The sequence below is a fragment of the Chanodichthys erythropterus genome, chromosome 10 (genome assembly GCF_024489055.1).
Source record: "Chanodichthys erythropterus isolate Z2021 chromosome 10, ASM2448905v1, whole genome shotgun sequence".
NCBI classification, from domain to species: Eukaryota; Metazoa; Chordata; class Actinopteri; order Cypriniformes; family Xenocyprididae; genus Chanodichthys; species Chanodichthys erythropterus.
The window spans coordinates 54366879-54380480 of NC_090230.1; the positions used below are offsets into that span (position 1 = coordinate 54366879).

At 40.5% G+C, this 13602-nt stretch overlaps 1 protein-coding gene across 4 annotated transcripts in view; it reads left to right on the top strand.

Moving 5' to 3' along the window:
- sh2d3ca (SH2 domain containing 3Ca) overlaps nt 1–13602 on the top strand; it is a 58727-nt gene that overhangs the window by 19925 nt on the left and 25200 nt on the right. For 2 of the 4 annotated variants that reach the window (XM_067398224.1, XM_067398226.1), the window contains exon 5: nt 12875–13033. The exons of 1 other annotated variant lie outside the window; for it this stretch is intronic. In XM_067398224.1, the coding sequence (XP_067254325.1) occupies nt 12875–13033 (159 nt within the window). The remainder of the gene's footprint in view (nt 1–12874; nt 13034–13602) is intronic. One more of the 4 variants, XM_067398225.1, reaches the window with a different exon arrangement.

A 13602-nucleotide genomic window follows, 5' to 3' on the forward strand; every position in this document is an offset into this window, starting at 1 on the left:
GGCTCCTTCATGCAGGTGCAGGTGAGAGGGGGGCACCCCCTGAATGCTTGTGTGTGAGCATGCAGCCAAAGAGTATGTGCATGTATACACTGTGTGATGCGTGAGAAAAGGTGTGGATCTGGATTACATCATCTCTTAATATGCCATCAGGAGTTCCTGCATGAGAAGTAGAGGAAGATGCATGTCACATTTCCAGTGAGTGTGGTGTATGTAAGCATACATATTGATACATGGCATCTGCCTGCAGGGAAGGGTGCCCCTCAGTGCTATGTGTTTGGCCCGGTACAATTGTGCAAACCCAACAACTGTGTCATTCCACCAGCCTGGGCTATGATATCACTGCACAGCGTGTGCGTGTGTGTGTGTATCTGTGAGTCTATGTGCCGACTGGGCTCAGTTCACTTTGGCTCAGCTGTAACACTAGTGCTGATGATGCACAGTTGGATGAGCGGGTAGGCAGGGCTCTGTTGTCACCCTGCGGTTATGTAGTGGATTGTAATGGGGCTCAGGAAACAGGAGAATGCATCAAAGTAGCTCTGGAGGTCATGCTTTTTATATCTGAAAGTGAGGATATATTGTTTCATGCAAGGCTCAGAATACAAAAAGAAAACTCTGCATTACTCTGTCGAGGCCTGATACATGATCTCAGAACAACACGGGATTTCAGTGGGAAGGCTGGAAAAGGGGAGTGGGTGTCGTCTAATTGTCCTCTATTTCAGCCAACTTGGTCTGGATAACAACAGTACAATTTTGGCTCTGAGTTTGGGTGGTGCACTAAGCACTATAGAAAGAAGGACAATACTTGTTTGCCTCATTTACTTTTCTCACACTCTCTGTTTGTTTTTCCTGTTCCTTTTAAAAGCTAAACAGAGGTTGTTTAAGGTGATGAAATTATAGCGTTTTGCACTCCAATATTTGCCAGAGCAATACTCTCTCACTATAAATGCACAGCTAGGTGCAGATGGTAAAAATGTGTCTCTATAAAAAATGTTTACAATGCATTTTAGCATAAGTTATAGACAGTTTACAGATTTCACAGATCTAAGGGGTATAGTTACTTAACCCTTAGCACTATGTTTTCTATATACTTTATACTTTCAGTAAAATCAAATCTGTACAAAAGTGAGGAGATTTTATTTATTTATTTATTTATTTATTTTTACAGTTCTCATCATTGCACAGGAAAATCTCTTGGCTGGTATGCATACAGCACAAGCTTGCAATGTACAGTACACACAGTATAAGCAAGCCTCACAGTTATGAAAATTTGGCATTTACTATGAACAAAATGAAAATATTCAAATCCATGTAGGGGCCAAAGAGGTCCATAGACTGTCTGTAATGATGTATGTGTTCGTCCCATTGGCCACCTGAGCTCAGAGCGCACCAGGAGGAGATGATGGTGTCTCAGCTGCTGATTGATAATAGTCATTCTGAGTTGATTTTCACATGCAGAAAAACAGACAGTGGAAAATTTCTTTGTGTGTTTGAATTCTGCAAAGTAGCTTGACCTTGTGTGTACCTTTGAGATAAACAGATTTTTGCTTTACAGTTTATGGAATTTACAGGGCAGTGGTATAGGTAGATATTTTGGTCAGTATAGTAATTTGGATAACTTGGCCACAAGTAACTGAAACCCTAATCTTATATTTCTAAACATAATTCTAAACCAACCATAAGGCTTTGCATGCAACTTGTTCAACAATACCTTGCCTTAGACTTGGGTTTGAGTCCTAAGATCCAATCTGGACCTAGAGATTCAGTGTGCAGTGATCTCAGATGTGTCCCTGCATCAGCCTCATTACCAGTAAAGATGGTGCAGTCTTGATATTAATTGGGCTAGGGTACTGCGTGTTTATCAGGGACAGCATCAACCCCAAATCCTCCATCTGTCTCTTGCAGTTGCACTTTGATTGTTTCATCTTAATCCCCTTATTCTTTGCCTGGCTGGCAGCTCGACCATCCTTTCGCCTGCAACCCCACTTGCATATGTGGTCATGCTAGTTTTAACCACAGGGGTCGGGAACCACATTCACACTGGGGGTCCAAAACTAATACCCCATTACCATTAACAAAGATTCCAGACACATTAAGTCTAGTGCAGTTGTCTGCTTTGGTGGGTCGTCGCTCTAAGCTGGTGCGTGATTCAGTTGCATAGATTCCACCTCTCTCCCTTCCAGCCATTAAAAAAAAAATATATTAATTTCATATTCAAATATTCAGGGGTATGACTCTCCCTCTCCCCTCTTTCTTTCTTCCCTTTTTCTTGTGTTTTCCTTTCTATCCTCTCCAAATCCTCTCTGGTGCCACTGTCTCTTCCCCAGGGCTGTGGCGGCTTAGCAGCTGTTAAACAGAAAAGTTCAAGAGTAAATCTGCCTGTTACTGAATGTGAGGATAACCTAATTACACAAGGCTGTTTTCTCTCCTAATGAACGCCACGCGGATTTGGAGTGCCAGGATTTTTTATATACCTCCCCCCAAACTGTTTCTGTACCAATTTCTTCTCATCCCTTTGATAATGTGGCTGAACTAGAAGGCCCTCAGAGACTGGATTAGTCTTCATTCATATTGTGTATACTTCTCAGACTAATGATGTTTGTTCTGCTTTGCTTATCACACAAATGAAGATGCTGAAGTTGTCAAAAATGCTAAATTAGACACAGACCATCTGTGCAAAAGTTGTGCAAAACATGACAACATTTCAACATTTCAACCATTCTAAAGTTGTCTGTTCCTGGATAACAGTCTTCATACAGACTTGCTCTGTCACACCTATCTGGAATACCTAAAAATCTTGAAGACATTAATTAGCTGGTTCATGTGTGTTTAATTGGGTTTGCAGCTAAACTCTAAAGGAAAGTGGCCCTCCATAATTAGGTTTAGACACCCCTCAACAACAAGGTTATCAAATAGATCCAACAAATTCTATCAACATCATTTATTGGGTCAATGCGAACTAGCCTTTGGTGATCCTGAACAGGTTAGTGATATGGATGGTTTAAATCAGTGGCTTTCAGCCCTGGTCCTGGATGGAGAAACTATGAGCTGGTTGTGTGCTTTTTTTTATTTTTTTTTTATAATCATGTTTTAGTGGAATGGAAGTGGAATTAATGAGATGTTTTTCTATTTTTTTAACAGAGATCAGAAGGAGTTTTTTCTATGGCTAGCCATCAAAAGTCTTTAATGCTTCCATCCCTTTAAGAGAGCGGTGAGATCATAGAGAGCCAAAGAGCCCCTTTCAGCTCATCTCAGTGCAGGTTTCACCATGTCTCTCTTATATCCCTTACTCTCCACTGCCATAATATCCAAGACAATCACATTGTAAATCCAATAGGTCAGTGCGATTGGTTGTTAGCACTGAACAGGAAGTGTCTCTGTCTTAGGCATCCACTATCAGATGCTTCAGTGACAGTGGATTATCAACACAACCAGGAATTAATTTCCTCTGAAGTGAAAGAAAAGCCTGTATCATGAAAGATATGTCCTAAAGTTTCAGTCCCTTAAAGGATCTGTTGAGCAGGTGGGACCAAAGGAAACGGGGCTGGGAAGTGGTGCAGGCTGGAGTCAGGTCTCTTTTTGTATGTCCACTTGACTGTTAACCTGGCTTGACCTTAGGGTCAATAGGCAACAGCACACCCTTTTCCAGTTCACTGATAAAAAAAGAGTGAATGCATGATTATGCATGTATATGAGAGGGCTCTTCAGTAGACATCACAAAATACTCTAGCATAAACTTCATTAGACAGAAGGGGGCCTTGTTATTACTTACTTGTTTTGGTCACAAGAGAGGGGACCACTTCAAGGCTATCAGTGGGGCCGGAGACACTGATCTGAACAGTCATGCATGTAGAATACACTTGATCGGTAAAGGAAGTTTAAGAGATAGCTTGCACTTTTGAACTTCTTGTCTTTTTATCCTAGTTATTCTAAAATGATGTTCTGTAAATAACCTTATCTAGTGTTGAAAATATGGCCAGTACATGCCTTATCAGTGCACAAGGTTTAGAGCTTTATAGTTTTATGTGACGTGATGTTATACCCATTCACACTGTTGTTCTGGTATTTCAAAAATTATGGACATTTGGGTCAGACGTGCATGAAACCGGGCTTGTGTTTATCTTCCTGTGTTTGAGTATGTGTTTGACCAGTTCAAGCAGGGACCATGCGTTTCCTATCTCTGTGACATTTGAGTACTACCAACTTGTTGGGCTTGTAGTCATTCCATCAGGACTCCAACCTGCCCCTGAATGCATCATTGCATTGCATTACCATAGCACCCATCACTTTAGAAAGAGCTACTACGGTGAATTATGCCACGCTTGATAACATAATACATCAGAACAAACATAAAAATGTATTTTTATTGAGATTGAAGTGATACCACCCACCACACAGCAACCAAATCACCCTAAATGACAAAATGATGAGAAGGAAAGATTAGACAGTTAATTGCTGTAAATGAATTCAATTCCATTTCAGCAGCATCACCGCAAAGTGTGGTGATAACAACATTTAAATTCCGGCAGAGAATTTTTAAGATTTTTAAGCTTCTTTAGACTGTTGTGTTGTCTGGATTGGATTAGTTATAGACTTGTGTAGAGCATGTAATCTCCAGTTTTGCATTGTATGTTAAATTGAATTAACCCAGTTTTCCTGGTAGTGCGCAAGGCAGGGACTCTAGTCATATTCATTGGCACATATTGGTGGAGGTCCTCCATGAGAATCGGTAAGAGGAAGAGAACTGTGAATTATTTAACATCCAGAAGAGTGGATTTCTACTCGAAGATCCTGGAAAGACTCACATTCATATGCCTCTGCAGCAACTAGAGAAAAACAATGACATCATGTACAGGGTGGAGAACGAGAGCGAGAGAAGAGAGAAAAGCACTTTGACATCACAGTGGGATATTGCTGGCTAATGCTTAGTGTCTGTGGAACGGTTTAGCACATGCTGAGAAGGGTTAGTGTATGTCTAGTGGGGTTAGCTAAGTGGTATCAAACACACACGTAAGCAGTCTGGTGTGTGTTTATCTGTGTAAGGGAGCTCCCCAGCACTCTTCATCGTTACTCTGCTCCCCCAACTCCAGGAGGAGTGCATCATCTGCAGTGTCGCCATGGAGACAGCCTCACGCTCCAGGACAACCCCACCCCCGTATCCCAACCCCCATCAGAGACACACTGATTAGGTTGCTCCAGTCACCATGTGGCTGCGTGTAAATGTGTGTGTAATGAATGTGTGAACACCGTTAAGCCTGCTGGTGAAGACATTTGTGTGCGTGCCTGTGGGTTTGTGCACACCTGAGCTGCATGAACAAAGCCCTGAGCTACACACTTTTTCATCCCATTATAAACTCCCATTAGCACTTTATTCTAGTGTGTGTCTCAAGTATCATTGTGCCGGGACAGTTTAGCAGTGTACCGCTACAATGCGACCCTAGCTGAGAGGTCACGGGCCACCAACCAATAAATGCCCCTCCCCAGCTGTACATGAATGAAAGTGAGATCTCAGCACTCCGCCACCGTTTACGCTGCCAGCCAATGGCATGCACCGCTGCGAAGCTCTCCGGAAGAGATGACATCATCTCCAGCCAATCGTAGCATAGCTCAAGGGCTGACTGCTGCAGGCTCAACAATGCAATGAGATACAGAGAGACTGTCTCACAGAGGTGCGATAGAGAGAAAGAGGCAGAAATGCAAGGAAGCATGTTGCGATATCCTTTCGTTCAGTGCAAACACCAGATATGATGTTGAAATGACCTCAAACGCATTCTGGGTGCTATCAGGGGCAGATGACAGAAGGGCAGGTGTGAGTGTGTATCTGACAGTGATATCTCTCTGTGACCTGCCAGCCGGCATTACGAGGCAGATCTTCTTGTCAATGTGTGTGTATACGGATCCTTACAGGGATGATACGACTATTTGCCCAGGGGTTGCTGGCCACACTGAATGTCTGTATGTTCAATATTCAGTGGCTTTTAACATTCAGTAAACACTTCATAACCTAAGCCAGAGCAGCAATTTCCATGTGCTTATGTGACAAGGAATAAAAACAGCCCTCGCCCTTTTGTTGTGCTCTTTCTCTCTCTAGGCCTGAAAAGTACTCTATACGCAAATATACAATTGCAGATGAGAATGCTTAGCCAACATATTGCATGGTGTCCAATGGTGGTTGACGCTCTTTATTGGAAACTCTATTTGACATTTAACTATTTCCGTATTAATTCAATGGTAAAATTGCTGTTAGTGTGAATTGTGCTTTAATATGCTTTTTTTGCATTACTTTGGGTTGTAACAAACCTTAGTACTCAGGGTTTTTTCGATGCTGTGGAACTTATTTGCGTATTCCGCTATTAACAAGTCCACAGATTTATTCAGTGCTCGAACTGACACTTCTCTTTTTTTGCCTTTAGTGTACCGCCAGTTTTCCTTGCGCATTTCCGACATGTTGCATGTACAGAAGCCCGTCGCGCCTCCCTTCTCCCTTCTTTGAGCAGGAATATTTTCAAACTGTGTTTCTGTCATGGCAATAGTTAGTCTAAAAAGCAAACTGAACACAGACATAGACTTGCCAATTTATGTCAGTGCTATCTCTAGCGCCCCTTGTGGCAATGCTGAGATGACAGTTCTTATTTGTGTTGGATTATTGTATTCTGACACATTTTATAACACAACGTGTGAAATTGAGCTTGCTTGTGTCCCTCTTTTTCTAAATTATGTAATGATCCACTGTGCTTATCTTTAATGTCATTATATCAATAGGTCAACACTGTTTGTATAGGAGTTTGTATAATGTGCTTAGTGTGTAGGGACAGTTTTGACACATCTTTACCCTGAAGATGTGTGTGTGTGTATTGATCAGAGAAAGTGATGAGCATGTATATGCATCACGTCGTGACTCACTTGATAGTCATCACTGAAAAAGAGATGTGCTCACGCACACTCTTACACATAGGCTACGATCACACATGCAGTTTCATGTGGCCCAATTATCCAAGTGTTTGGATGATAGTGTGAACAACAGAAATCAATGACATTTGACATTTTCAATTCTAATCTGGGCCACTTTCATTGCAGTGTGTCTACACTGTGAAAAGTTCGGTTGGAATTCACGTGATTTGACATTTAAAGGATTGCTCCACCTGAACATAATTTCCCTTTTTAATCAAGACATCTCTCACACAGACAGTTTTTCCTCTACAGTTTCCCTTATGAGCAAATTAAAATATAAAAACAGCATAGTTTAGGATTTTTCTACAGAAATCACTGCTCCGGGTGTGTGTTCACGGTGTGTGTGTGTTCACTGCTGTGTGTGTGCACTTGGATGGGTTAAATGCAGAGCACAAATTCCGAGTATGGGTCACCATACTTGGCCACATGTCACTTCACTCACTCAAATAATGTTGCCACAAATGTTGCCAGTTAATATAATATATATATAATGTCTTGTGAAAGTATTCAGACATCTAAAATTTAGCTCAGGAACTCAATTTGACCCTTTTTTGCCTCTTTACCCTCAATATTAATGGATATGTCAGGTAGGGTCAGGTGTTTTGTGTGCCAGGTAGGGAAGTGTTGCCTGTCCGGACTAGTGTTTGAAATAGGCCAAATTTAAATGCTAATGTGAGCAACCTCACAAGAAAGTTGGATTTGAGCAGAAAATAAGAATGGCACGAACCTTTGATTGCTGTATGAATGTAACCATAGTTACACACACACACACACACACACACATCCATAGCATCGCAGTTCATTCAGCAAAGGTCAGAGAATGATCCGTTAACATTTCCTCAAAGCACAAACACTGCCAGTGCTTGACATGTGCTTCCTAAAGGCCATCTGAGCTTTTTCCACCACTTCCTGTCATCTTTTTCTCCCTCTACCTCTCACTCCGAAGGTCTGCAAGATGGATAGTGGATGTGATGAAAGATGCCTGTAAGGTTACACTCATAAATTCACTTGTATTGACCTTTCAAACCGCCCTTTCACTTTGAGATGGCACAGCGTTCCGTTCGTTTGAATCCGGAAACAGCCTATGAGACTATGAGTTTAGCACGTCAGATTAATTTTGAGTCTGTTACCAATCAGATGAGTAGATCCGTGTTCATGGCCCTTTTACTTTTATTGTATAACTGATGCTCTGCAGAAGTGCTGCCCAAAGTCTTTTATTGAATTTGGTGTCTTCATAATTTCAGCTGGTACGTCTTCCAGGCTGTGTAATTAATCTACGGCTGACATTTATTGATTAATCAATTGGACGTGTCTTTATATTCCTTTGCCAACTCACCTCTGCTGCAGTTTTCCCCTCTGGGGCTGAGCCCAGTGCAGCGTTGTGGGATGTGCGGTTTATATGAACACAAAAAAGCCCCTGGCCTTACACTTTTACACTAGTCTAATGCTCGAACACACAAATGCTGCAACTTTTCATAGACAGAGATGTTGGATTCATAACAGTATTTGATGGGGTTATATTGATGTGTCCTTAGACCCTACAATCCATCAGTGCCTTGACCTTTTGACCCCTCACAGCCTGTAAATTGGCTCCTAATTGGTTGCTCTCTTAGAAACACAGGAAGCAGAGGTGTCTCTGGATTGCAATGGCTCATTGTGACAGTTCATGAATATTAACGCTTGTGCGGTCAGGTCAGGTGACTGTCAGTGCTGCAAAAATATTGCGTCATTTGAAAAATTACTGCCCTTTCCAAACCTAGTGAGTTGCCTTGTTGTCTAGTGAGCTGCCTGCAGAGGTACTCGCTGTGTTTGAAACGTCTAATGAGTCAGTTCAATCACTGTTAATTTTTTTCTAAGGAGTTGTCTATTGTTATTTGCCATTGGAAGTCATTCATTTTCAGAGAAAGTTGGTGATTTGAGGTGAAATTGCTGACAAAGTTGAACATAATCTGCTCACAAATGGTTAGACGCATTATTGATTTGGTCTAGCACATGTTGCTAAACTAACAATATGATGTTCTTATAATCAAAAATATAGAACACACATATATTGGGTAAAAAAAAATTGCATTTTTATGTTTAACTTCTTTAAATCCTGCTTTCCTTCAGTTTACAATAATAAAAAGTAGCTCACTTAGCTAGTCTGCCATCTTGGACGATTTGTTTAACATAGTACTTTTTCTGGGATTAGTGAAGTTAGTGAAGTTATCTTGTCTTAAAATTTGACTTTTGATTGAGCCTTCCTTTTGTATTGTGATGAACCTTCATCTATAAAGGATTATCAAATTAAAGTCTAGATTTGCATAGATGAATCATTCGTAATTAGATTCAAAACATGAATTTAGGCAATAGATAAAGTGCTGTCTTGGTAAACGGCTAGGCACTAGGATTTAAAGGTGCCCTAGAATTAAAAATTGAATTTATCTTGGCATAGTTAAATAACAAGAGTTCAGTACATGTTCAGTTTATGCTGTTAAAGGCAAGCGCGAGCTCCGTGGGCGGGGAGCGTGAGCATTTAAAGGGGCCGCAGCCTAAATCGGCTCATATTTAATGATGCCCCAAAATAGGCAGTTAAAAAAATTCATTAAAAAAATGTATGGGGTATTTTGAGCTGAAACTTCACAGGCACATTCAGGGGACACCTTAGTCTTATAGACTTACTTTTTCAAAAAGATGTTCTACGGCACCTTTAAAGCAGAGCTATTATGCGTTCATATATAACGAATGCTCTAACAGTGAAATTACAGCAGTTAAGTAGTCACAAATATCAGCACTTGAAGTTAACCACCACAATCATTGTGTATTCTCTGAACATTGCGTTTTTTTGGTATTCTTTGTGGGAATTCAAATCTTGAATGAGGCTCCCGCTGTTTCTATGATTTCAGCTTTTTGTTACACTCACTAAATAACTGCGCTGAGATGCTATTTGGCTAATGTGGATGCCGCGAATGTCAAGGCATTTATCTATCTCCAAACCCGTGATGAAAGATAAGTCATGTGTGTTTTCCTGTGGTACTTGCCCCCCTCTATGTCACCATATGCCCAAAACCCTCAGAAACACACTTGCTTTGAGCTGCTCCCCTAACACATAGAGACCAAACCACCCGTAGACCCCATATGGCCAGTTTTCTCTTGCTGCTTGTCCTCTCTCTTTCTCTCTCTCTCTCTCTCCCTCTCGTGTGTGAGCCTGGAGGGAAGAGGGTAATCAGGATGTTTCTCCTGCGCCTGTCAATGTAACAGGTCCATGTGTAACAGAGCTGCATTATGAACCAGCAGTAGCATACAAAAATACACACAATTTATGGGCCCAACCACAAACCATAAGATGTGGCCTTGTCTAAAGTTGTGTTGTTCAGGGTTAAATAGTACTATTAATTGAGTTTTCATTTCAGGCAGTTCAACCTTCTTTGTTTTAGTTTATCATTAATGTAATTTAGAGGTTTTGAAATTTGAGTCTATTTTAAGGGGTTTGTGGAAAACTGGAGAGAAAAAATTTTTTCAAAATGTATTTTTAGGGTGAGAAATAAAAAAATAATATACCCTGTGTATAAATATGTTTCAAACATAGGTTTGGGAGGAGCCTAGTCATTCAGTCCTGTCAATCTTCATTATGAGCATTTATCCTACATCCACCACCCCATCTCCTCTTTTTCTCTTATTCTTCCTCTACGCAGTACCGCTATAGGGTGGTTGAGCTCAGAGCTCGAGGCGAGCCTCGGTTTCAAGCCTCCATCAAGGACAGCAAGCCAAGTTCGTTTACCATTAACTATTAAGAATGGATGGGTAGGCAAACTTGTGAAACAGTATAAATGGATCTTCATACATGAAAATAGCCTGCAAACATGAATCTGTGAAACTGCACTCATGTCGCCTCTCTGCCTCTATGTAAATACACGGTATATTTACTGCTTAGATGTGTCCAAATGGTGTAGATATGGCTAATTTTGCCTGATATAATTGACTTATAAAGTCATGAGGGGGCCAAGTGGAGAGTCACGCATCCCCTACACCAGAGGATACACCTCCACACACACTGACAGGAAAGGAAATAATGAGCGAATCCACTCTTAGACAGGCAATCATGTGCAGGGACACTCCATTATCCAGCAAATCCCAGTAATTCCCAGCATTCTTCAGTTGAACTAGAGGCGTGTAAGCTAATTCATAATTGATGCTTAATTATCAATCTCATTTGGAACGATCATTACCTATGCATTGGAAATCATTCAAACCCTGAGGCCTGATAGTACACAGGAAACACTCAGGGTTTATAGGAAAAGGCTTTAGATGTACAGTGATGGTGCACTAGTAATGCTATGAATGGGATAAAGTGCAATGAACAATATGGCAGAATACGTCCCGCCTTCTAAATAAAAGAGCCAATCATGTCACTGCGTCACTGCAGCTGCCGTTAGAAGCTCAACAGTCTTCTTAGAAACAGTCAATGTGTGATTAGGGCTGTCAAACGATTAATCACGATTAATTGCATACAAAATAATTGTTTGAGTTTGCCTAATATATGTGGGTGTACTGTGTGTTATTATTATGTATATAAATAAAAACACATCCATGTATATATTTGAGAAATATTTACAAGTATATGTATTTATTTATATTTTTATATAATTTATATATAATCACATTTTTTGTACATAAATAACTTATTTCTCTTAAATATATACATTAATTTGTGTGCATTTATATACACATATTACTCACACATATATTATGCAAACTCAAACTTTATTTTGTATGCGATTAATCGCGATTAATCGTTTGACAGCCCTATCTGTGATGCACGCTTATGACTCCATATGTGCATTGGCTGATCCAGCCTGAAAAAGTTTTTTGTGATTGTTGAAACAAAATTTATGAGGCACAATTTGTCTCACAAGAATTTGGTTTGAAATTTCCATTGAATTGCCAAAATTAATTGGTGATTTCAAGTATGAAATTTTCTTAAGCTTTTTAAAATCTTAAGATTGGTGAATAGCTTTAAAGAATTTGATGTTTCCCCATTCATGACTGAAATAGCTGCCTGAGAGGCTTTTCAAAGATGGCCGCCGAGTGAAATGACTTGCCTGAAAGGAACTTCGGTTTATAGATATGCTTGAACTGGAATGCATGTTAGCACACCCAGAATTCCCAGCAACACACCAGAACAGCAGATCAGTGGCTTGACATGTGCAGAGACCTAATGTTGTAGACAGAACAGCTGGCTGATGGGGTGTTTTCCGCATATGTCCATCCGAAATTTCCCCCTCATTTCCCCAAGACACATCACACTGCCCTTGAGACGTCCCATCAGAGAGGACCAAGCAGCATTTCCATGACAACAGCACGACCAGGTGTTTGCTCTCTGAAAGTTGAGGTCACAGTCTTGGCACATGAGACGTCTCCCCTTTCACACACCCACCCTGTACTATCTGTGTGACCCTTGGGTGAGCACAGCAAAACAAAATGCCCCCCGTGGCATGCAGCTGACTGATCGTGTTTGACAGGAGTGAGTGGGGGTGTGTGTTTTGACGTGGGACTGACTGTATCAAAATGCTAAAGAGCTCCTTCATTTTTAATGGGTCGAGAGGGTTGCCAATAACAGGAACTGCAGGGCGGCTTTGAGATGACCTAATTCCTTTTGCTGCACTCTTCAAACTTCTGCTACTAATTCTTTAAAGTGGAGTGCAAGTGTATGTGCCTCCCTATTGAGATTATTATTCATAAAAATACGATTGTACTACTATGTTTTCTCAAAAGTTATGAAAGAGCAATTTCTGAGTAATTACATTTTCAGACATGTTCCACAGTAATACCATAAAAAAGTACCATGGAGTACCATGTAAATACAATAACTCTACTGTAGTACCGCCACAGTCATTTTTTTATGTCATGTTGACTTCAAGAGTTTAAGTAGACCCTTTTTTCGAAGCAGATGGCAGCCATACAGCCTGCTTCAAGACTACAAACTTCACAGTCAAGAGTCATTACACCTAAATTTGACTGCAAAGCACAAGAGGGAGAAGAAGTGCAGAGAAAAGACAGAACGAGACAGAAACAGGAGAGAAGGGGGGAGGATACAAAGATTGAGGTATGATTCCAAGCTGGAAAAGACTTCTGAGATTATATAAGAGGTTTAAAATGTCACACTGTGCATTTGTAAACCTTGAGATAACGTTTTTATGTGCATATTCAGAAGGTCAATAACATTGATTGGATGAATACATCTTACAATAAACTGATTCAACATTACCTGTTTTAATAACTGCTTGTCATCTGTGAAAATGTCATCATATAAGTCTGCTCTGGTTGTTTTAAACAAATAATATGGTATCTTAATTTCAGTTTGTTCCAGGCCTGAGCCTGGGGTTTAAAAGATTGTAACCCAATGTTAAGCACGGTGTGAAAAGCTGAATGAAATGCTATATAAGAAAAAGAAAAAAAAAAACATTGCTAAAAACATTTACATACACATCAAAAATAGTCTTAGATCAGAAAAAATGTTGTTTTAGCTGGTCTGATATTACACTGAGCTTACAAATTCATTCACGGTCCAGAGTGCATCATTCCATGCATATTGAATTAATAGAACATTCCAGATTCACTGCCCATACAGCCTGAGCACTAACCCTCTGCTGCGTTTCTCCAAGGCGCTCCAGG